We start from the raw sequence: 24,017 nt of genomic DNA, 5'->3' as shown, positions 1-24,017 counted from the left end.
TTCCCAACACCACCATACAACTCCATAGTTCAGGATGAACGTCTACTTGGGAGAAACATAGGCTGGAATAGCAGAGGGTCATGCAAATGTGGATTGAAGTGTGTGGACAGAGCTTAGTAAAAGAGAAAAGAAAGGGTTTGTTGGAAATTAGGATTCAGGTGTATGTGAATCGCAGTGGTGTTGCAGGCAGTATTGATTACCAAACTCAAAAGATAAAAAAATCACGAGAGCCCCCAAAATCAGAAGATTTAAAATAAAAAAAGATAATTGTGTTTTTTGGTCTGTCCTTAGAAAAATCAAACTTCCCCTCCCCTTTCCCCCAACTCCCTTTTAAAGACCTGGTGTTGCAAGAGGGAGGAGCAGAAGCACCATCCCATCCCTACTGCTCACAGCACTGCTATTAGCTTTCTAGCTGACTTTGGTCACCTTACCTCCCTGTGCTGCAGTTTCCCCATCTGTAAAATGGGGATAATGCTTCTGACCTCCTTTGTAAAGCTCTTTGAGATCTGTTGATAAAAATTGCTATATAAGAATTAGATATTATAAAGACTGAGAACTCATCTCTAAAAAAGATCAGAAGGGAATGTGTTTGTGTGTGTTGAAGTGTGAATGTTATGTTGGTACCTAATATTCAAAAGCAAAAACAACAAAAGGGGAGGGGTGGCTTTATAAGGAATACCAATAGATTTACTGCCTGCTAGCTTTTATTAAAAGTTATTCACAGTATTCCAAATACTGTTTATAATGTTTTCTGTGTACATTCAATGTTTGTTTACTACAAAACTCTATGTTACTCTTCCTTTGAATTTTGACTGTGAATGATTGACACCTACTTATGAGGGTTTTACATACAATAGCCCTGTGGTTTAACTCTATGTAATGCTTTCTGAAAAGTCCTGAAGGCAGAAAATTAGACTTCCAGAGAAACCCAGGGTCAGATTTTCAAAAGAGCTCTGCTCCCACGTAGGCAACTAAATAAAAGGCCAGGTTTTTCTAAGTGCTCATCATCCAACAGCTTTCACTGTAACATGCTGGGTGTTGAACTCCTGAGAACATGGGGCAGATTGTGGGTAGAACTGGGTGAAATTTTTTGGCCAAAACTTTTTTTTGGGGGGGCTCAAAAATGCAGATTTGGGTCCACCAAAACATTTCACAAATGTGTGTCAAATTCATTACATTGTTTTGGGTTTAAAAAAAAAAATCAGGAAAAATCAAAATGTTTCAATTTTACATTTTCCCAACAAAACGTTTCCTCGTTTTAGTCAGAACCACTTTTTGCTCGGGATTTTACTGCAATTTTAGAAAAATATTAAAAAACGAAAAAAGATGTTCCAGTTTCAAATTGAACAAAATGTTTCATTTGACAATGATTTCCCCTGCCTCCCCCCTTTTTTTGGTTCACACAGTTGTAATTGTGGGTACCAAGCCAATTTGACAACTCTGGCCAATTCTTATTCTGAACCACAAATTAGATCCCACGTAAAAGATGATTAAAACCTATAGGCAGCATGGTCTAGTGGACTGCCCACAGGGCTGGGAGCTAGGTGTTCCCAAATTCTAATTCAAGGTCTGCCACTCACTTGCTGCATGGACTTAAATAAATCCCTTATTCTCTCTGAGACTCAATTTCCTCATCTGTACTATAGGGATAATACAAGCCTACGTCATCAGATGTTGTGGTAGAGCCTATTTTTGTGAACCTTTTATTTGGTTAGTTTAGTTTATTGTTAGTTGTCTGCAACTAGACAACTCTTAATTTGCTGATAAAGCAAATTCTTCAGTAGCTTAAGGCAGCAAATCTCAACCTGTGGATTGCTCACAGTTTGTAGTGAGACTTCACTTGATTACTTTCTATTCAGAATTTGGTCCTTAAGCGTCACTTGCTTACCTGAGTCTCATGGTGTTGTTTCTGTCTCATGACCAGATGACCTACCTTTTATAAACTGTTATGGCACAAACAATATTTCATCAGCGCTTTAAATCAAACCCGAATCACTTCATGACTTCACACTTTTTTCCCCCCTTTTTTAAATAAAGAGATCCTGACAGCGTGATTTATCTTTTCTTTCCATTTATTGGTTTTCAGTGCTCCCCTCTGCTGCTGGATTCCTGCTAGGACGCTGTTTTGCCCATGCAGCATTTCTGGCCAGATCAAAAGTCTTAAGTACTTGAAATTTAAGTTTGTGTGAGATTTCCAGCCTAATTTTCCAGATGCTAGAAATTCAAATAGCTTAAGCTGCAGAAATGAAATCTTGGGATACTGATCCAAAGTAAGTGACAGGAAGAACTTGTAGTTCTGAACAGGTGAATTTTTTAGTTTACAAAATATCCAACTTGTAATTTCCCAAGGTGTCAGAATTTCTCATACCTGGGTTAATAAGCCTGCCCAGCTCCAATCAAGTCAATTAATCTGCATGCACTTACATCAAGTCTGGACTTTGCACAGACATTTTTTTTTTCTAATGGGACACTGATCTGTAGAGAGAAAAGCCAAGATTTCATTTAATTTCGTGTTGTATAATTATAATACAGGACTTGACAGATACAGTGAATGGCAACTTTCACAAGCTTCAGTTAACTGAAGCTTCTCCAGTCGAACTGCACCACCTCGTGATCAAAACAGGAGCTGCATTTTAGTATGTGTTAAAGCCCTACTGTGGTCACCACTTAGAATTTCAATAGCTATTTGCAGGAAGCATAGGTGCTGGAACCATGGGTGCTGCTGCAACCCGTGGCTTGAAGTAGTAACAACAACAACTCAAATACATAGTTTCCGCCTTCAGCGTCCCCACTATAGAAATTGTTCCAGCACCACTGGCAGGAAGTTAACGTTTGGGTACAATTTGTAGCAGCCTTTCAAAAAATTTTTCACCCAGAGTAAATAAACTTTTATGGAAGAATAAAAATAGCCATTCAACATCATGGTAAAAGTCAGAAGAATGGATATTGTAGCTGGATTGTTTTTTGGACAACACTGATATACAGTATACAGTATTATATAGTACAAAGGAACGGATCTTCTCTAATACACGGAATACTGTGGTAATAACTAGGCAAAAGCAAAGCTGTAAGAGTTTGAGAAACTATGTGAGGAACACCACGTTGACTCTTATTGCTCTCCTAACTTCATGTTCAGTTGCACATCCTAATCCTTTTTATAATGACCTAGATTCTCATTCCAGTTCCAAGTAAATCAACAGACAACTTCAGAATTATTCTCACCCAGTCACAGAACAGTAACAATGCCATGGGATTCATGTCAAGCATCCATCTAAGCAACCTAGGCCACGAATGAAACAGCTGAAAAATGTTGCAGAACAAACGCATTTAGGAAAAAAATCCATCTGTTCTCCGAACCAAAAGCCACATTCCAATACATGATAGGCTCAGATCTTGTACCCATGCAGCATAGACATGGTTAACAAGGCAGAGAGTTATGTAACTGGGGTTTCAGTGCCTTGTGTCAAGGAGCTGCCAGTAAGCTGGACTCGAAACAGGCCTTCTCACTTCATCCACCACAGAATTTCAGCCACTCCTAGGGTGAGGCGCAACAGCTATTTAACTGTAACCCTATACAACAGCTTACAACAGGAAGAAGTGAAGAATTCTGCATCTAAAGGAAGATCTTTGATGCCACGTTCAAGTGCTGCTAGACTGAACATGTGCAAGCAGTGAGGTACAGCAGCTGAAGCATCATAGTAATCCCTTTAAATGCATCCTGGGCTTTGGAGACCTACAGTGTGAGCAGGCTAAGGAGGCCAAAGAATCTTGGAAAGGCTCAATAAATAAGATCTCACAAGAGGGAACTGTACTTTAACTATTCTGGCCTCTGAGCAAATTATTGCGAGGATCCAGAGGGAGTAAGTAGAAGGCTGGGTGCCTGCAGAACCATGCCATACCACCAGGAGGCATGAACCAGAAAAACTGTGTGTCATAGGAGGTTACAATTTCCACTGTTAATTAACAAGGGTTAACACATAAGTAGCTCACATTTCTCATCCCGGAGGGGTCACAGGCATGCACCCTGCAGCATGTGCTGTGAAATCATCTTTCGAAAGTCAATTCTCCAGCTAACCACTCCCTGCTAGTTAGACCTGCATTTCACGTGACATTGCTGCAGCACTTCATGCTTATTGTTTCCCTGCCCCCCATCAATAGATCTCTAATATAATGGCTTATTTAAGATGCACTAGGTCCCTGAATTCTCACCTCTGACAAATTTTCTTTCCGGTTCCTCCGTTCTTCGGCTCTCTCTCATTCTTTCTTGTAACTTCAGTGGCATTAAGCAAACGAATAAACGCAAGGAGAAATTTTCTGCTGCTGTCCTGATGAAACCATAAAAAGGAAGCAAAAACGAAATGCATCAGAGATTCAGTTGTTGCTATTGTTGGGATATTTTCAAAGCTAGCTTTTGTCGCACTGTTTCTCAGAAAAGTTTTGACAACCAGAGACTGTGGCTTGTATTTGGTGAGAAAACCCAGAGGTGTGGTTTTAGTCTGACAACTCAGCTTCTCCTCATTTGAAGGTAGAGGCCATGAGCAACAAATTGGCTTCTCTCTCACTCCAGCATCTCAGGAAGTGACACTAGTCATTTCTCCCTTGTGTCTTCCCCTCCGCATGCCCACTTGTCAAGAGAGATTATCTACAGTGGAGATTTGTTATATTGCATTTGGATGCAGCACGCAGCTGGTGTTGGACAGTGATTCTATCTTCCCGTCAGGTTTTGATTCACAAAATTCCTAGTAGAAAACACACACAAAAAAAAAAAAAAAAAAAAAACCCAGGAAGAAAAAGAAAAAACCCAACTATCTGCTTTCCAGAGCTGCTGAGATCCTTCGGAAGGATGGGAAACTGCCTACCAAAAACAAGGTAGGTTCATTAGCAGTTTATGGTCAAAGATTGGCGTAAGAGACAGAGCCAAGCCCTCTGAGCCAAGGTTTCATTGAGAAAAGTGAAGGGGAGAGGTGAAAACAAAAGGCCAGAACCAAGGGAAGGGATAGCAGTGATATAGACAATTTCCCCACTCTACTGTGATACTTATGTGGCGGCCCCATCGCTATTGTCGTTGAGTGCCTCTAACCTATTTCTCCTCATAGCTCTTCGGTGAGGTAGAGCAGTGCTGTTATCCCCATTGTACAGATGGGCCACTGAGGCAGACTAAGGGCCAGATTTTCAAAGGTATTTAGGCACTTAGTGGGATTTTCAAAAGTGCTTAAAAGTTTAGGTGCTTGTAACCCCACTAGATGCATAGCTGCATTTTTGGGCACCTAAAAACCTTTGAAACTCTGTCCCTATGGCACTAGCCTGAGGTCAGACAGGAAGCCCCTGGGGGAAATAAAATCCAGATCTCTCAGGGCTAGCTCCCTATCCATTGTACCAGCCTCTATCTCTGCTGCATGCTGCCACAAAAAAAGAGGACTTTCATAGATGGGAGCAAAACCAAGAAGGCCAGTTCTTTGAAACTCCAGGACACGGTCCCAGGTGATCATGGTTGACAGCATGAAAAGCAGCACAGAGTTCAGGAAGGATGAAGAAAGAAAGAGAAAGAGCAAGAGTCAGATGAGAGGAGATCACTTAACCCACAAAGGATGGCAGGTTCTGCTCCATGCTGGCTTGTAGAGCAATGGCTGCTGTGAAATTTTACATTTTAACCAAAAACCATTTTGCTTGGTCATTTTTTGTTTTGAGTTTGAGAAAAAGAAGCAATGAAAAAGTGTCATATGTATCAGATGTTTTTATACCTCAACTTCTTAGGATTTCAGCTGTTTTCAGGCCAATTCCAGAATAAAGAACAGAAATTGCATCCACAGAGTTCTTAAAGTTGAGGATTATTGTCATGATTTGTATTATTCACTGGGCACCATCTGTGTGCTCAGCACTGGTCAGAATATGTGAGAAAATGTAGTTTCTGTGCTAATGCATATAAAATGTGTGGCCCTGGATAACATAGCTCAGATATTTAAGTATGAATTGTATAGTTATTGAGCACGTTAATATCTATGACTAGGGGTGCTGATGGTTTTACCTGATTAAGGACTAGAAGATTTGACCCTCCAATTTTTTTTCCAAGAGGAACTGTTGCTCAGAGCTCCTGTTTATTTTCCTTTTCTGCTTGCAGTGACCCTGACATACCTCAGAAGACTCAATTTTTTTCTCAACTTTAAAATGTGGAATTTTCTTGGTGGTTGGTTTTAAATATTCTCCTGTGACAACTGCAACTCAATCACTGTAGGGTTGTGTTTAATAGCCTTCTGGAAAGTAACTAGCCTTTAAATAGAAGTGAAAGCAGTGTTGCCAACTCATGATTTTGTCACGAGTTTCATGATAATTATTTTCTTTAAAGTCCCAGTTCCTGGAATCAAGTACTATGTAATGATTTCAGCCTTAATTCTTAAGGGACAATTAAGTTTCTAGCCCTCCTGGCTGTGAAGAAAGCTTCAAAATGTCATCCCAGTGCACCCTAAAAGGTTCAAAAAGCAGAAGGCAAACACAGTTGAATCTCAGAGTTACCAATGCCAGAGTTACGAACTTATCTGTCAACCAAACACCTCATTTGGAATCAGAAGTATGAAATCAGGCAGCAGCAGAGACAAAAAGAAAAAAAAGCAAATACAGTTAAATAAACTACTAAAAAAATAAAGGGAAAGCAGCATTTTTCTTCTGCATAATAAAGTTTCAAAGCTCTATTAAGTCAGTGTTCAGTTGTAAACTTTTGGAAGAACAACCATAACATTTTGTTCAGAATTACAAACGTTTCAGAGTTCTGAACCACCTCCATTCCCGAGGTGTTCGTAACTCTGAGGTTCTACTATAAAAAGAACACCAAATCCATTATTTTCACACAATTTCATTATTTTTAAGCCAAATTTAGGATTTTTGGTGAGGCTGACTCATGATTTTTGAAAATTTGGGGTTGGCAATATTGTGAAAGACTTGAAAGTGTCAGTTTTCTTCTTGTTTAGAATTAGTTTCTAGTCTACTTTTTTTAATATGGTAATACTCCTATAGCCCCAAGCAGGTGCAGTATGAACTCATAGGGAAGTAGGATGTTTCCAAAAGTTAAATGATCTATTCCAAGATTGGTGAATTGCAAAAGTAAGTAGCCTAAATGATAGAACGTAATCCAGATTTTTCTACCGTTGTTTCAATTGTTATATTCAAAAATTTGTAACCAAGTAAGAATATACATTAAAATTTTAAACCTAACTAGTGTCCCTTAAGTGACTTGACACAAGATGTCAGAACACATCATCATTAGAGGTGAGTGGGTCTAATATTGATTTAATTTTCTTTTTTTATATAGGAATTAGATACAATGCTCCTGTCATAGAATCATGGAAGATTAGGGTTGGGAGGGACCTATGGAGGTCATCTAGTCCAAACCCCTGCTCGAAACAGGACAACCCCACCTAAATCATCCCAGCCAGGGTTTTGTCAAACTGGGCCTTAAAAACTCTAAGGATGGCGATTCCACCACCTCCCTAGGTAACCCATTCCAGTGCTTCACCATCCTCCTAGTGAATTTTTTTTTCCTAATATCCAACCTAGACCTCCCCCACTGTAACTTGAGATCATTGCTCCTTGTTACTCTTAAAAAGTTACTTTCACCATTCAGATTAAAGACAACACTAGATTAGTTTTAATTAAATACTAAAACAAGATTATTTAACTACGAAGAGATAATACTTATATTCATTTAAAATCTAAGGTATTAAAAAGTCAGAAATGGTTACAAGAGAAATAAATATAAAATACTTTCTACATTTAATTTAGACTTGGTTCACGGTAAAATTCTTACCACAGGTTCCCAGCAACATTGCCGACCAAGTTTCAGGGCAGAATCTGCTCCCAAAGTCTATAGTCTCTTTCTTTTGTCTTCTTAGGTGGAAAAGAGAGAGCTGGATAGAGAGACATTACATGGAGTGGTTTTGCCCCTGACTTTTATAGTTCTGTCACCCTTTAAAATGCATTTTCCTGAGGGTTACCCCTTGGATAAAGTTCTTTCCAGCTGTGAGGATGGAGACATAGGGTGTCATCATGAAATAGGCTTCATGCTTTTGTTTGTTAAAATGAAGATTTGCCTGGTCTTCCTCTTGCTGTTTCAAGGACCTTGTTTACCACTTATTCGTAAATTGATGTACACACACATTCTTTTGTTTAAGACCTGCTTGACCAGTCTTGCCTAATCAGGGCTACATGGGTTTGAACATGTGCTACCAACATTATTCAAGGGGAATTCATATCTTTATATATAATATTGCTACGCACATTTCATCATATTATTGACCAGTGAGTTCTTAGTTTTGTACAATGTTGTGTAGGGTGTGAATATTCAGTCAGAGCCAGATACACTGCTTTATAACTTTTGGAGACAGTGGAGTCTTCTTTTAGGGAAGTAATTATTTTTCATTCAACAAAGAGGTTTGCTTGGTGAAAACTGCAGTTTGCAAACTGCAATGGATTGGGGCAGTTTAGGTTTTTCATGGTAGTTGGCAATAAAATACCATTTACTAGTAGATCTCTGACCTTGCTATCCATGGCACACAGTTTGCGTTCACTGAACTTAGCCATTCACCAGGCTGTAAAAGGCCAGTATTCAAAATGGTAGAAGTCACTTCTCATACATGCACTTCCCACAAATCCATTCTCATTTACCACAATGGCTATTATCTTTCTAGCCATGCTTCTGAACAATACCACCCTGCTTCTTGTTCTGTATTTTCATACACCACACAGAAGGTGGTGGGTACTGTCTGAAAACAAGATGCAGGGGAAGCGTGTGTGGTTTCCTCGCTGATGCATATATAGACACAAACTGATGGAAGCAGCTTCTAAGGGGAAAAAAGGCTTTGCTATTTTTTTTTTTTTTGGTTGGTACATTCAATAGATCAAAAAAAGACCATGCTTCCTCAGAGTACTATCATGGCTGATGGCTCTGCTCACATCTTAGGGAAGTTAAATAAGCCCCTTCGGTGTTGGCATCAAAACATACTACCCAAAATTCAATCTTTTGGACAAAGCACTTGGCAACAGTTCTGGGAGTAATGAGAGGACTGGAAGAAATGGTCACCTTACTACACATCCTGTCTAACTTCAGTGTTAAAATCAAGCACTCTTGAAAATTTTATCCTATGTCCCATTTTCTGAAATGACGTAGGCACTTAAAAACAGAAAGCCTATTGACTTTCAATGACATGTAGGCGTGTAAGTGCCTAAGTCCCTTTTGGAAATGGGACTTAGGCACGCTTCAAAATTTTACCCACGTGCTTTCAAGCAGCATCAAATGAGAAAAATGTGGACAAGTCTAATGCCAATGCAGATTCCCTAATGATGGAGCCAATGAAACCATCAGTTAAGTCAGTCTCACAGGAGGTGCTCTCTGTTGCCCATGACAGATTGTATTTAATGATTCCAGAGCACAACCAAGAACAGCTGTTATCACCACCTGACCTGACTCAGTTTGACCATCAGGGCTGGCCCATTTGCTTTTACGTGGCAGGAAGGATCCTGATTCTGACCACTTCTCAGTTATAATCTCTTCAATGCTGAGAAATCCCCCTCTTTTTGATCCATCACCCAACTTCCCGCACAACCCTGAAGGACTAGAGTGACAACTCGCAACAATGAGAAGGTCTGATCCCACATTAAACAATCCTTGAATTAATATGCCTATTATGGTAAAGATCTAGAGCTTTGCTGAAATTCATTCTACTGGAGAAGAGGTTGCCTGGCTACATGGATTTTATGGTCATCAAAAGGGATCAAAGTAGGTCTAAGGATCCTCTGTTTTGAAAACAGAGACAGCTGCTATTTGGGCTAAATAATAATCTCAATAACTGTTTTAGGATTAATATGTCTTTTCAGGTAGCCAATCTGTGGCCATGAACAGTCACGCACTCCTGGAAAGGTCTGGTACTCCATCCAGTACATCATCAAGTATATATTGACCCCACTCAACACTAAGGGTATGTCTACATAGCAAAAACCCCCTGCAGCTGGCCCACGTCAGCTATCTGGGGCTTGCGGGGCTCAGGCTAAGAGGCTATTTCATTGCCTACAGCCCAGGCTCCAGCCTGAGCCCAGAAGTCTACACAGCAATGACCCAGCTCAAGTCCAAGTCAGCTAGCACGGGCTAGCCACAGGTGTCTAGTTGCTGTGTAGACATACCTTTGTGTCCTGTCTCAACATCACGTAATTTTTTGGAAGGATTCCAAAGAGCTGCCTCTTTTTCCTGTTCCCAAAGTGCAGGCCAGGAGCAAAGAGAATACATTTTTGGGACCTTGGGAACGTTGATCACATGGAGAAAGTGAAAAATGCTAGGTGGGTAGGAACTCCATAGTCCTGAAACTTCTAATCATGATTACCCAGAAGAGCATCTCATTGCTGGCCTAAGATCCATTACAAACATTCTGTTCAATAGGTCTGTACTGTACAGCAACGGGATAAGCTTTCCACACTCTGCTGCAATGCCGCCCCTCAATATGCTGTCACCCTGACCCAGGACGCCCACATTTTGGAATGAAAGGGACATTTATTTCAGTCCATTCAGTCCTTGGCATCGTCACGGTGATTACTGAAGTGGGTGCCAATCAGTACCAATTGGTCCAGTGGTTTTTGAGATGTGCATCGACCAAACACTATACTGAGATCAGGAACTCATTTTACACAAGCCACAGTAACGTTACCAGAGTAACTAATTCTTTTCAGAACCAACAAGTGCTGGAAGGGAACTTGTAGCCTAGAGCTAAAATATTTCACATCCGATTATTAAACCACAGACACACTCAGCCCTCCACTATGATGTTTCTTGGCCCCATTTTGTACTTTTCATTCCCCTCCCCATACTTGGTCTTTTTCCCTCATTAAGACTATTTTTTAGCTGTACATTTCTATTTTTGACTTAGCCACTTCCTGTATCTGTAACACAGGGAGGCTTGTAGGACAGCGCACTAGTCCTACACACAGCTTCTCTACATCAAAAGAGAAACAGCCATGGGGGAAGATTTCAAAGATGTTTAGGTGCCTAAAAATACAGATGGACTATAAAATGAGCATAATACCACGTCACCTGACAGGGGTGCTGTGAAGGTAAATTCATTAACATTTGTGAGGCACTCCTAGTGAGAGCACTATAGATACACTCGAAAAATTAACTATTTCATACTCAGTGCAGGGTGGGTGGTAAATCAAGCCTGGGACCACACACTGAATGGAGGAGGATAAATAGTGCTGAATAACTACCTAATCACAGAATAAAGCAGGGTCCTGTGGAATAAAACAGTATCCTATACTTAAGACTGCATCATAAAGTATATGCTCAAGGAGGCTGAATTAAGCTTTCACAGGAAGCCTTAATTCTGACATTTCCTATCGTTTGAGCATGTGACTTTGCAACCTTAATAGTGTTCCTTTAATGTAGTTTTATTGTGTGTAATGTAACTTTTATATTACAGTGACACACAAAGATCTCAGTCAGATTAGGCCCTACTGTGGTAGCCACTGTACAAATCCAGGCTTGCCAAATCTTTTGAGAGAGATGGGATTTCTGCTGGGCTGGAGACTAGTCTTGCGCTGAGGCAAGACGCTCCAGCGGCCCAAATGGGTTTAGGCCCTCTGTTTGTCTGTGCCAGTTGCCCACCTCCTGGGACTGAACAACCAATCGGAGCTGCTTCAGACAGTGTTCTCTTTCCCTCCCCTCAGTAACTTGAAGCCATTGTCACAGGAGGGGAGGAGGGAATAGAAAGGCTAGCATCACCACTCCTTCCTGTGAATGCGGGGGGAGAGGGGGGTTGGACCCTCTGTTCCAGCACTTTCCCCTCTCCCTTCCTGCAGCACCCAGCCTGGGGAGGGGCAAGAGGCAGTGAAGAGCCCCTGGAGCAGTTTCCCCAACCTGGAAGGGGGAGGGCAGTCCCCCACTGCGCACACACCTGTTTTGGAAGAGGTGGCGCAGAACCTCAAGAGGAGCAGAGTTGAGACTGGGTGTTGAACTACAGGGAGGGATGAGGAAGCAGGATTGTTTTGGAGGCTGGGGACAGAATCAATTGCTGGCCAGAAGCAGGGGGAAAAATCACCTTACCCAATACATTTGGAAGAGCAGGCAATGGTTATTGTCACACACGCAGTGGGAAGAAGTAGGGGCATTTAAAAGACAGACCAAAGCCACTATATTATAGATCACGATTGTGTGGGCCAACATTATGATTTTGGATCTCTTGAAGTAGATGATACTGAATGACAGTCCCTGCTCCAAAGACCCCACTCCTACTTAAGCTCTTTGTTGAGAGCATTAAAGATTTCATTCAATATTTAAACCTTGGATGAAAAAAATCAAAACCTTGTATAGCCAGTGTAACTTGCATTGAATTCAACAGAAGTTTTGGGATTGCCATCAGCAGGAACAAGCACCTGCTAATTTGAGAACCCTGCAGACCCCCCAAAAAGATTTCATTAGTGTCATAAAACCTCAAGTTCCATGAGGTTCACCCACCTCTCGGACTTGGAGTTTGTTGTGAGGCTATTAATTAGGACTAATAATAATTAGCACTTGGACTTATACAGTGCTTGATAATTTTATCAAAAGTGAAGGTGCGCTGGGCTGTCATTGACTTGTCTTCCTGCCACATCCTGTTTCAGGGTTACTATCAGCCCTTACAGCACCTTTAAAGTTTTTCCCGCCCCATCCGTTTCAATGCCTATTGCCACCGCCAACTTTCTTGAGCTATTTCTCACTATTCAGAACTTACCCAACTGTGTTGGAGCCAATTACCTGCAGGAGCCCAGAGCTGTATGTCTTTTCTGTAGAGCTCCGAGCGTTCTGGATCTCACTCTAACACTAAGCTACTACCAGGTTGGGGACAAGCCCCCAGGTTTCAGCAACCATGCACCCACATGAAATGTGGTCAGAATCTGCCATTTCCTAGTTTCTTCCTCTGCCCACTTAGCAAATCATGTCTGCCTGTAGGGGCATCAACTTTTTTTGCTGTGACCATTCACCACTACTACCACGGGAGCCAAGATTAATGCCCCCGTTTACTCTCTTGGCAGGCTCACCCACAGACAATGAGCCATGGTTTACGCCTTCTTCCCTCCTTTCCTAAAAGTTCCATGCACCAGAAGGTATGCTCACAGAGAGAGGGCAGGAGGAAAAAGATCAAGAGGGTTATCTTCCCCAGCTCTTCCCCATTTCAACCTATCTTGGGGAGAAAAGAGCAAGCCATCACTGTAGGTTGTATGCTTCTGGATGGAGAAAGTAAATGCTGCGGTACCATCAGCTAGAACTGGAGGGGGGGGGGGGGGAAATAATCTATTTCCATGACAAAAGGATTTTTTTTTTGAGTCTCCGCCCAGAATCAGGGCTTCAGTGCTCTGCCTCATTTTCCTCAGAACTAAGAGGAGGCAGAGCGCCCCAACACTCTCCTTTAGCATCCTTCAAGAAAAGCTTCTGTCATTTTCACTGGCAAAGCGAAACTGGCTACAGCCTTCCAGGTAGGCAGGCAGAGATATCATTTTAATGTTTTCTGTGATGGAAAAAATATATTTATTTATTAGCAAAAGAGATTTGTGACAGTTTCTGAGAGAAAATTTCAATCCAACCAACATTTTTGCCACCTCCATCACTACGAAGTTTAACATGCCTCCCTTTATTTCTATTTTGCAGCCAAGAATTATTTGCCCGTTTCAGGAGAAAAAAGAGATGCTTTCACAGGAAAGGTAAGCAAAACGTGGGTGTGGAGTGGTAAAGGCTGGGGCTCCAGTGGATTTCCCCTCTCAGTCAGTGCCAGCCATTCCTAACGGTACTGAAATTGAAAGCAACATGTAGCTATTTGTATTGCCATGTCTTTGTCAATGTGGTATGTCAGAATTATCATAAATAAGCATGACACTTAAGGAAAACCTCTCATGCATTGCATGTCCCAATCAGGCTGAAGGTCTATGCACAAGCACTCGAAACAGATGGGGAATATACTCCCCCCTGCCACACTCCATAGAGCAATCACTAGACTTACACTAAAGAAAAAGTAACAACATGCGGGATATTCAGGGCTGTTTTCAACATGGACTTTTTGTTGTAGAATTTGTACTCATCTTGGAGCATATCAAACTCTGAATAGTGCCTACTGCCTACAACTGTCAGTTTTATACAGGCCCACAGTTTAGCAGGTAGTTATGCTTTCATCCTACTTGTGAGAGAGAGAAAATAGCACAGCCTGAATTTATTTGGCATTGCATGGATATGCAAAATGAGTGTAACTGATGAGACATGAGCATGTAATACAAACAGCTAGCAACAGAGGATAAGATAAAGCTGGAAGGGTGCTGGCTTTATCATAAACCCTCCCCAGTTATCTTGATTTTTCAATTACCTTTGTTTTGGCACACCCATGGAATGCAAGTTAAACTATTTTGTTCCTGTTTACGGACATATTTATACACGAAGAGCCTCTAGCATTTACAATAATGGTGGATACAGCCCATTTACACTACTAACAATTATATTCTAGCCTTGAAATACCTTTGCAGGAAGGGAGCATCTATTTTATGGGAATTCACTGTTAACTAAGGGAAGCCACCTTACACGACAGGTGGAATTCTAAGGCCTCTAGGATCACACAAGATAATCAAGGAAGAATTCCAGATCACTAAGCATCATGAAAGAGAGGGTGTTTACTGCATTAGGTCAGGTATCTGCCACTGTTCTTGCACAACTCTATGTGCCTAATCACTTACAGTTTGTACCAACATGTACAGCACCATGCTTGTCCTTTTGGAAGTGGGTGCAGACACTTGTATCCACACACAAGTGGTAGTGCTATTAATATTACTGTAAATATGGATGAGTGTTTTGGCACTTGGCATACGTGCCTGAGCATATGCACGTCAGCATGTGAACACATATAGAATTGTGCAAGTCTTTTAGAACAAACCCCCAAACGTGACAAAATTCACAGTGTTGATGAACCGATGACTCATGGTGTTTTGAAAACCTTTTATTTAGTCTGGACTGGCTTTTAAGGGAACCTAAGGTAAGTTTCAGGTCCTGAAAAGGAATACATGGTTAAAGGTGCAAATAAAAATAATAATTAAAAAAAAGATACTTTTGGATGAGTTTCCCTGAATTTTAGGCTTGGTCAAAAGTCTCATGCTCACAACCTTACTCTAAGAATCAAATCAATTGAGGATTCATGGACGATCGGGTCTTGAGTAATATTTTTCATAATTCAAATGCAGAAAAGGGGAGGAATTGTCTAGTGGCTAGAACATGAGTCAGAGCATCTGGGTTTCAGCACAGGTTCTGCCACTGTCCCACTCAGACGCATAGCAAGGTTACGTGACTTATCTGAAATCAATTACCTTTTCTTTTAATGACATAATATTTCCCTACCACGAATGCACTGGAATACTTACTACTTACTTAGACCAATTGCTGAGGGCAGAATTTATGTCTCCTCCTAATCCCATTCAGTGGCAACCACAATTTGGTGCTCAACAAATACTAATAGTAATATTACTGAAGTGTTTGAGATCTCTAGATGGAAGGTGTTGCTGAAGTATAAAATATTAGTATTGATAAAACACTGTGAAACTAATTTCAAAGGGAAAGATATCCACATTTAGGCACCCTAAGTGAGTACTCGTCCATCTTGGGTATTAGGAGATCAGAAAGCAAACATTGCTTTGTCTTACCAAAGATTTAGCAAGCCATTCAAAGATGCACGCTAGAGCCTAAATACCTGTTTTCAGTGCCTTAAAACTGACTTACACTAGACTAGATGTATATTTTAGGCACACAAAACTCAAAGTTGGCTTTCCAAGTTAACAGAAACATATAGTTCTAGCAAGCCTAAGAACAAGAAACAAAACACATGTTCTGAAGTGTAAATCAGTTGTCAATGTGGTCCTTATCAATTCCCCACTGACACATTAACAAGCGGAACAGAAACATTCAACAAGATGGACCCTGCACAGTCCACTAAAGCACTATACAGAACAGCTAACGTACATACTGCCACATACAACATCCCATATTCACTACAAAAACACAGGCAGGATAAAACTATATAGGCAAAAGGGAAAATCATACGTCACTGAGGATGACAAGATTATGCAATATCAGCTATACAGTCACTGAGCTAGGAAACTACAGAGGATTCCCATCTCTATCAGGGGCAGTCTCTGAGCCTCCCCAGTCAATAAGCAAAAGGAAAAGCATCAAAGGGCATAGAGCTATGTTTTTAATGGAGTGAGAGAAGTCTGAAATCCACATTAAGCTCAGAGAAAGGTAACTGAAACTGCTTATACATGTGGATTTTATTCAGTTTCGATTCTTTCCATAGTCACTTATACGCTGGTTGGTAGTTTTCCAGCCATCGTGTTGATGAAGCAAGGTCTGTATGTGTGACTCCTGGTATAGAACAAAGTTCTCCTTGTCCCTTTGATAGCCAGTCTCTTGCATTTCCTCTCTCCTGCCTTCATGATGAGTCTGTGCCAAAGGCTTGAAGTTCACACATTTTGCTTCTCTCTCTCCAGCACAGGTCCACAGAAGTTCCTCAGCTGCTGCTAAGGTAACCAAAGCTTTTGTGCAGTTTTAAGACAGTGCTTTGGAGCTTTTGATTAAACCTGCCAGTATCAGAGTAAAGCGTGAATCTTTGAGTGACCTTGATAGGACTTTCCTAATACCCAACGTGGGAGAAAAGGGGAATAATCAGATTAGATTCCTGACATTGGGAAGGATGGGTTGAAGGTGTACCCTTCAGTAGGTAAGGACCTGCAGATGAGCAGAAAACAGCTGGATCAAAGCACATATAAACCGGTCCATCTCACATTGCTGTGTATTTTATAGAGCAGAAGTAGTCAATGCTAATATTCAGATCAGGGTGCTGAGGGTGAAGAGGAGGAAGTATAGAAAAATGTGGGTTTCAGTGATGATGACTCATGGATACCATGGAATCTGCATGTTCTCATTTCACAGCCACAGCAGGAGAAATGCTGCTGCTGCTGCTTCCACTTTTTGCATTGCCAGCCAAAGACAACCACTAAGAGAATGATTTATTGTGTCCCAGATTCCAGCCACCCTGTGATTGACACATTCTGTCCCAGTACCCATTTAGGGAATGCTGTTAGTGAGCACGTCCAATCTGGCCAGACAGCTACATAAAAAATTAGTTCTAAGTCCTAACCCAATGTGTACTACTAATTATTTGTATAGGAGTCTCATCTAAGAACTCCCACCATGAACAAAGACCCTGCTATGGTAAGTACTGAACAAACGCAAAAAGATGGTCCCGGTCAACTAAGAGGGGCAAGTGATACTTCTACCTGCACCTTCCACTCTCCTATTTGTAACTTTTTCTGCTTCTCTTCACTCTTCTGGGTCCCTTGGCCTTGTTGTGTTAACTTTGACAGAATTAATGGGCCCAGAGAGTCAACAGTATTAATGTGACCCTGTCACTGAACAACACAACAGTTAAATGTGGTTTGGGGTTCTGAGCACAGAGACCTCTGCCTGCTTACTCCCGTGACCACCATGCTATTAAAATCCATAACCTTTTATTTAAGATACAGGAAAACAGTTAAGACCTTTGAAATATTAAATAAGACTTTCAGGTTGATAAGCCCTTGTTCCCTTTCCCTTCACCTCTATAGAGTTTGTGGAAGGAAATATCCCCTGCCTGAGGAGCTCTTAGATGATATTAAGAATGGTAAATGACTTATTTGGGGAGGGAGATTCGTGGGGGGAAAAGAAGTAATTGAGATGGGCTGAAGCTGCTGCTGTTAAAACCCGATCCTGCTTCCCTTAAGACACAAAAGGAGAGAAAAGAACAACAAAGATAGAAAACACAGCTTTTGTCTTGGGTACTGACTCTTACTTTCACTCCCAGTACAAGAGCAAACATAGGCCCACTCCAAGATCTGGAAAACTCATACTAGCATTGGGCTGTGTAGGACACAGGCTGACAGCAGTGTTTCAAAATATGCAGTCTTGGCCAGCTAATCCAGACTTACTAAACAGAAGGCAAAAGGAGAGGGCTAGCAAAAAGAAATAAGGCGGGGAAGGAAAAGGACACACAAGGGAAGGGATGACAGACAGCAGGAACCAAAGTCTCACATCCCAGGTGGTGTCTGGGATTTAGCCGGAGCAAATGGAAATGGCAGTGTCATCTGGGTCCTTCCCTCTGGCCCAGTGTGGTCAATAAGTGGATCTGAGTCCCAGAAATTATTCTAGCTGTGCTCTAGACTGGGTAAATGTAAGACAGGCTAATGTATATATTGATTGCGGGGAAGAGAGATGGTGGTGTAAATTACACCGGTTTAAACTGTATTCAACTCTGAATTTACCCCTGTATATACACAAGCAGCATTTGAATAGTCTTCTAAGCACAATTTACCTCTTTACCAGTGTTCAGCAAAACTGCACAACTGCTTAGGGCAGGAATAAAAGAATAACACTGTATGTATCCAGTTAAAACTGGAGGAGTAACTACCAGAGTAAGAACTTAAATGCCTGAGTTAGAATTTGACCAGGACATGGGGGGTAACTGTCTCACTTGCACCAAAAACAAGGTGGGAAACTTTAATGACCCAGAAGATCAGGCCTGCAGTTTTACATCCCATTAGACAACAAGCACACATTTGGATGCTCCTATGCATGGTCAACTGCAGTCTACACAATACTGAAATGATTGCGGATTTGGCCACAGAATGAATTTTGTCATCAGCAATGCAGTACTGGGTTAGCAATACAGTGCTACCACACAAGTCTCATCTCACTGTATAGTCTTCAGTGTCAGCGCAAAGCAAGACATTTTTAATGTTGCACTCTCTCTCTCTCTCTCATTATCAGGATAATCTTGATGAAAGAGACTTGATTTATTCCAATGAGATATGCTACGTCACCATCAATCACAGCGTTAAGAAAAAACCCACCATGACAGACAGCAACCATGATACTGAATATGCCTTCATCAACATACCTGCCAAGCAAGTGACTTCTCCCAGCCTCCAGGACAACAATGAATATGATTATATCCTGATAAGTTAGGAAACCTGCACCTCTCTTTATTGCACCAAAAGGACCCTGCATATTCTAATATCCAAGCAAGTAGGATGCTGCCTTCCAAACCATTTTCCCAGACACATCAGCGTTTACAATAAATCCGGGGGCATCCCATTAACATACACAGAGTTTAAGGTAACGCTGCCATCCATTGTTGAAGTGACTATTTTTTCCATAAAATATTTAATACACAATGAAAATCACACATTATACACAAGATAATACTGGGTAACAAAGCAAATGGAATCAACAGTCCCTGCCCATTGCAAGATGGTGTCTCTGAATAGTAGTTTAGGAGCTTAATTACTAGAAACTGCTGAGGCTTTCAGTCCTCTTTCCAGAGTTTTTAATAACTGCACAATTTATTTTAGAAAGGACTAGTAAAAATTTCCAGTGACCCAATTGTTGGTGAAAATTTCAGTGACATTGGTAGCCACCAGAATGCTAGCTTACTTAAATTATAAAACACAAAGACTTAAAGTGCGCTCCATTTCCCTAGACTGTTCTTGCACTGGCTTGTCCTGATGTAGGATGGTGTGGGGGCAGAGCTATGTTGGTTAATCTGACCATTGTATAGTGGTTTTACAACCTGCGATCCAGATCTCAGAAAGGAGTCTTATTGCAGTTTGATTTGAATGAATGAAAATTGCACTGCTAATGGTTCCTGTACAAATAATTCTGTAGCTAGTCAGACTGCCATCACCTGAAGGAAGATGGAGCCTTCCAAGGGCCTAATTCTGCCTTCAAATGCATGCGCTATTCCCATTACTTCCAACGGGAGCTCCATGGGCAGACAGCTCTTGCAAGTCACTGCACTTGTGGTTTGCAGCATCGTATACTATTGCAGATTTGGGCTGTTTGTGACAAGAGGACTGACCGCACAACCTACAGATGGAGTCAACACTTTTGCCTGCAGTTTTGAAAATGTAACTAGTCCTGGACAGCAAGAGCCTCGCCTCCCTACTATTCCACTCCTGGGATTCTTCAGAGACAGACAAATCTGACATTTCTGAGATGAATAAAGGTCTACAGTCTACCAAATGAGATAGGTGAACTCGTTTTCTCTTGCAACTTCAGCAAGACTGAAAGCCAAACATTAAACAGATTAGAAAGACTAATGCTGTGACACTAAGATCTCTGTAACTTGGCCTGAACATCTGAATGTCTCTGAATTCTGTATTAGAACAGATTTGGAAAAACCCATCAGGTGTACTTTGTCTGGTTTTAAACTTCCTTTGTATAGAATTGCTGACAATACCGCTGTCATTCCTGTGCTTAACTCCACCCTCCCCTTGCAGCTCATTCATCTTCATACATCCACATCTCCACGCTACTCCTTTGAAAAGACAGCTAGGACTCATGAGTCACGGAAACTCTGCCAGCATTGCACAGACATTGTTAAGGCAAGGCAAGACAAGGCAGTCCTAACTCCGTCTGGAATTTCTGCTTCCCAGCAGAGATAAGAACTGCACTTAGAGCACTATAGAAAAAACATGCTACCACCTACTATTTGATGTTGTATAGAGGACTACGGACGGTTTCAAGACTATGCTCGCTCATCTGTTTCATTCTGGTTCTAGGATCTTGGACATTACATTCAAATTAGTAAAGTATTTTTAAAAAATATACCAGCCAAATTACTATATATTTTCATGTTGGAGAACATCAAAACCTGCTCATCTGGCATATTATTTTGTCTAGTATGGTTTAAATTTAAACTCAAAAAAAAGGTAAAGAGCAATTTAAAAACAATCTTTTATTTTTAATTATTGTATATGCAGAGCACTACTCTCTACTACAACAGTTGGGAGCTGCTCCTTTCTCCAAGTATGGCAAAGCCACCTGGGAGAAGGGGAGGACCGGAGAGCAGCGAGTCTCTGACTGATTCCCACTCCAACATTGTTCCCACTCCTCTCACCAAACCCATGGGGAAAACAGACACAGAAAAATGAGCAATTGTGCTGCTTCCCTGCAGGGCTCAAAGGCAGGTACAGTCACCAGAGACCATGAGCCACAGGACCAAGCAGCGGTTCAAAGACAAGGGGGCTGTGCATGATTCCCATTGTTTCTGGAAGATTGTCGTGGCCTGCTGCTTTGGGGGACAGACTACCTGTCATTTCTATGAGGGCGGGAGTGAACTTTATCCTGCCCTAGGCTAAGAATGAGAAGGCCATGCTGCCTAGGTGTAGAATATGGCTCAAAAAGCACAAATACCATATTGGTGCATTAAAAATTAGTCACGTTAAAATTGAGAACCAACACCAAGCAAAGACGCATGAAGCCATGGCCACACTGTACATACCAATGTGGTGACGGCAAAGCCATGTGACAAACTGGCAAACCAGGTGATTCACTCGTTTATCTCACACCACTGACTAGGCTCACTCATCTGAAAACTGACCTGGCCCAAGTTTTGAGTCATTGCAGGTTTGGTTACAAAAATTTTGCACAGCTCTCTCTCTAAGGTCATCTTTCAGCTCAAAGTCACCAGTCAAATGCTAGAACTGATAAAACAACAAAACAAATGTTAAATAGTACCACAAAAATAATTTAATTCATGAAATACAGTTGAGTCATTTTCTAAAAATTACAAATTTAAGAAAAAACACTGATTATTTCCCATATACTTATCTCCTACTATAATGCCATAAAGTTCCCTAAAATAAATCTGTCTGTAAAAATGTATTAATATTCACATTTCAATATAAACCTTTGAACTTCAAAAACTCAGAATAATTCACTGCAGGAAGTTGCACTTCAATAGTATAATGCTGAAGTTCCCTCTTCAGCCCACGAGTCACAAAATTCATAGTTAAGTTTCTCTTTAATTTTTCTCCTATGTGCAAATGCAGTAAGACTTTCATTAAATGATCACATAGTGACTTGCTGTTGTGACATGCTTGGAAACATAGGGCTTGCCTGATGTTACCAATAGCCAATCTAGTCCAGTGTTTTGCCTAGAATCGTGACCAGTTCTGATCATTCAAAAGACTAGCCAAACCCATCCATGGCCATACATCGTACTTGTATATGGAGTTTTGCTGAGCATTTCCTGACCCCTGGGGACAGACAATCAGGATATGGACTCAAAGAAATTGATTTTTTTTAAATTTATAGTTGTATCAAATATTTGCCATTTGACACACTTTGTGAACTAATTGTATTAAATTAACAAGTAAACAGCTATATTGACCCATAAGCAATTCCTAGAACTCTGCATACTGGAACATGTTATTGAGGAGCACAATTATCCTACATACCTTTGGGGTACCGCAAAACTCAGTTCACTTGAAAGACACTGACATGAACTACTTTACATGCCATTTAAATTTACTCATATCAATAATCCCACTGATTTGTCCCATGAACTCAATGGAAATATTTGTGTCTAAGTGTTTGCAGAGCCAGGCCATGGGACAATGATAGAGCCTCCTAGACGTACCAGCACTTCACAGTACCAATAAAGATGAACTCACTGCTCCAAAGAGAGCTTACAAAATCTATATTAAGGCAAGAAACAGGACCAGGCATCTCTGCAGGGAGGGAGACAAAAGGAAAGGATGAGCAAGAGAACAAGATTGAGTTCTCGGGAGAGGCTAAAGCAAGGGTATGAAGGTCATTTTAAAAATCAGTAAAACAGTAAAGTATTTAAGTGTGTACAGTTTGCATGGAACGGATTTTGAGAGGGATTTCAGGTTGAGGGATGAAATGGTGGATGCAGTCAGCATCAGAGAAGCCAGTAGGCGAGTGTAGGAAACAGAAATGAAGCGGGCAGCTTCCTGGACAGCTTGATATGAGAAAAGAGAAGAATGTGACTGGCAGCCAAATGGGAAGAGCCGACTGATAGAAAGGAACTTGAAGGAAAGAACAAGGAGTCTGGATTCAATTAATAAGGCAACTTAAAACCAGTGAAGGGATTTCAAAAGCAGATGACCATGGTCAGTATAAGGCAAGATACAAGATTTTTGGCAACAAAGCTTCAAGATTGGAGAAGGGTGGAGTGAGTGTCAGGAAATCAGGGAAGAAGGAGATTGCTGTATTCCAAGAGTAAATAGCTATGATACATATACCACATTAACTACTAAACATTACTGTATTGCATATAGGATTCACAATAGATCCATATTTTTCAGAAACGTTTCCAAACAATAAAATTAATTCACATCACAGGAAGCACATATCCTCAAGTAGCTGTGGTAGACTCAGAGTCTCTCCGCTATTACTCTGAAACAGAAACAGTACATTAAAAATAGTTAAAATTAAATGTTAAAACGATCTCAGTATATGTTTAACTACTTTGTGTTGTCTTTTACATTCACTCTATCACTACATGAAAAATGAAGCACGAAGTGCGAGACCTAAAATTACGGCACATGAGTTGGTGCTTTCCTGTCCCGTGCTTCGACAGCTGGATTATGCCTCTTGCAACTAATATGTGAGCCTTCCTTATGCACATTATGTGGCATGATTTAGGCTGAGACTTCTGAAAGCATACAAGGTTGCCCAATTGCCATTGCCTTTCAATGAGATTTGAACATTCAACTTCCTTCTTTGAGCGACTCAGACCAAAGGAACTAAAAGTCATTGAAATGAGGCTTTACAAATGGGCTGGGAAAATGTAAGAAGAGGGACTAGAGCTCTAAATAAAACTACATCCTAACTGACCAAAATGTTTTCACAGTCTTGGATTTCTTTCTGGAAAAATACTTTTACTGTCTTTTTTTTTTTTTTTTTTTAAAACAGTGCTTACATTCATCAGTAAGGAAGAAAAAACATCTAACCCCAGGCCTTCATTCAAACTTTAACGCAACAGGGTTTTTAGCTGGTACATGTACATTGACATTTTGGAAATAGGGAATAGTCATCTCATGTATTCCAATAAGCCACAACACAGTGAGAGAGGAAGGAAGGAGGCAAGTCAGCACCTAAGGTCTTTTAAAAAAAAACCTGATCATAACTAACA

The 24,017-nt window shown here is 40.9% G+C and overlaps 1 protein-coding gene across 4 annotated transcripts in view; it reads right to left on the bottom strand.

Moving 5' to 3' along the window:
* The window catches only part of LOC137151901 (OX-2 membrane glycoprotein-like), a 41,561-nt gene extending 18,289 nt beyond the window's left edge, over nucleotides 1-23,272 (bottom strand). For 2 of the 4 annotated variants that reach the window (XM_067546400.1, XM_067546401.1), the window contains exon 1: nucleotides 432-721. Coding sequence is in view for 2 of the 4 variants with exons in the window: in XM_067546402.1 (XP_067402503.1) it covers nucleotides 4,210-4,282 (73 nt within the window). In the remaining 2 variants the exon portion in view is untranslated. Of the gene's footprint in view, nucleotides 1-431; nucleotides 722-4,209; nucleotides 4,698-21,455 lie in introns of those variants that run through there. The other 2 variants (XM_067546402.1, XM_067546403.1) reach the window with 2 other exon arrangements.
* Nucleotides 23,273-24,017: the final 745 nt, after the last annotated feature.

The sequence above is a fragment of the Emydura macquarii genome, unplaced genomic scaffold (assembly GCF_026122565.2).
Source record: "Emydura macquarii macquarii isolate MOO-44397 ecotype Brisbane River unplaced genomic scaffold, CSIRO-AGI_Emac_v2 contig_1119, whole genome shotgun sequence".
Taxonomy (NCBI): domain Eukaryota; kingdom Metazoa; phylum Chordata; order Testudines; family Chelidae; genus Emydura; species Emydura macquarii.
Note: the sequence above shows the minus strand (reverse complement) of the source record. Positions and strands in the feature narration are given on the sequence as shown.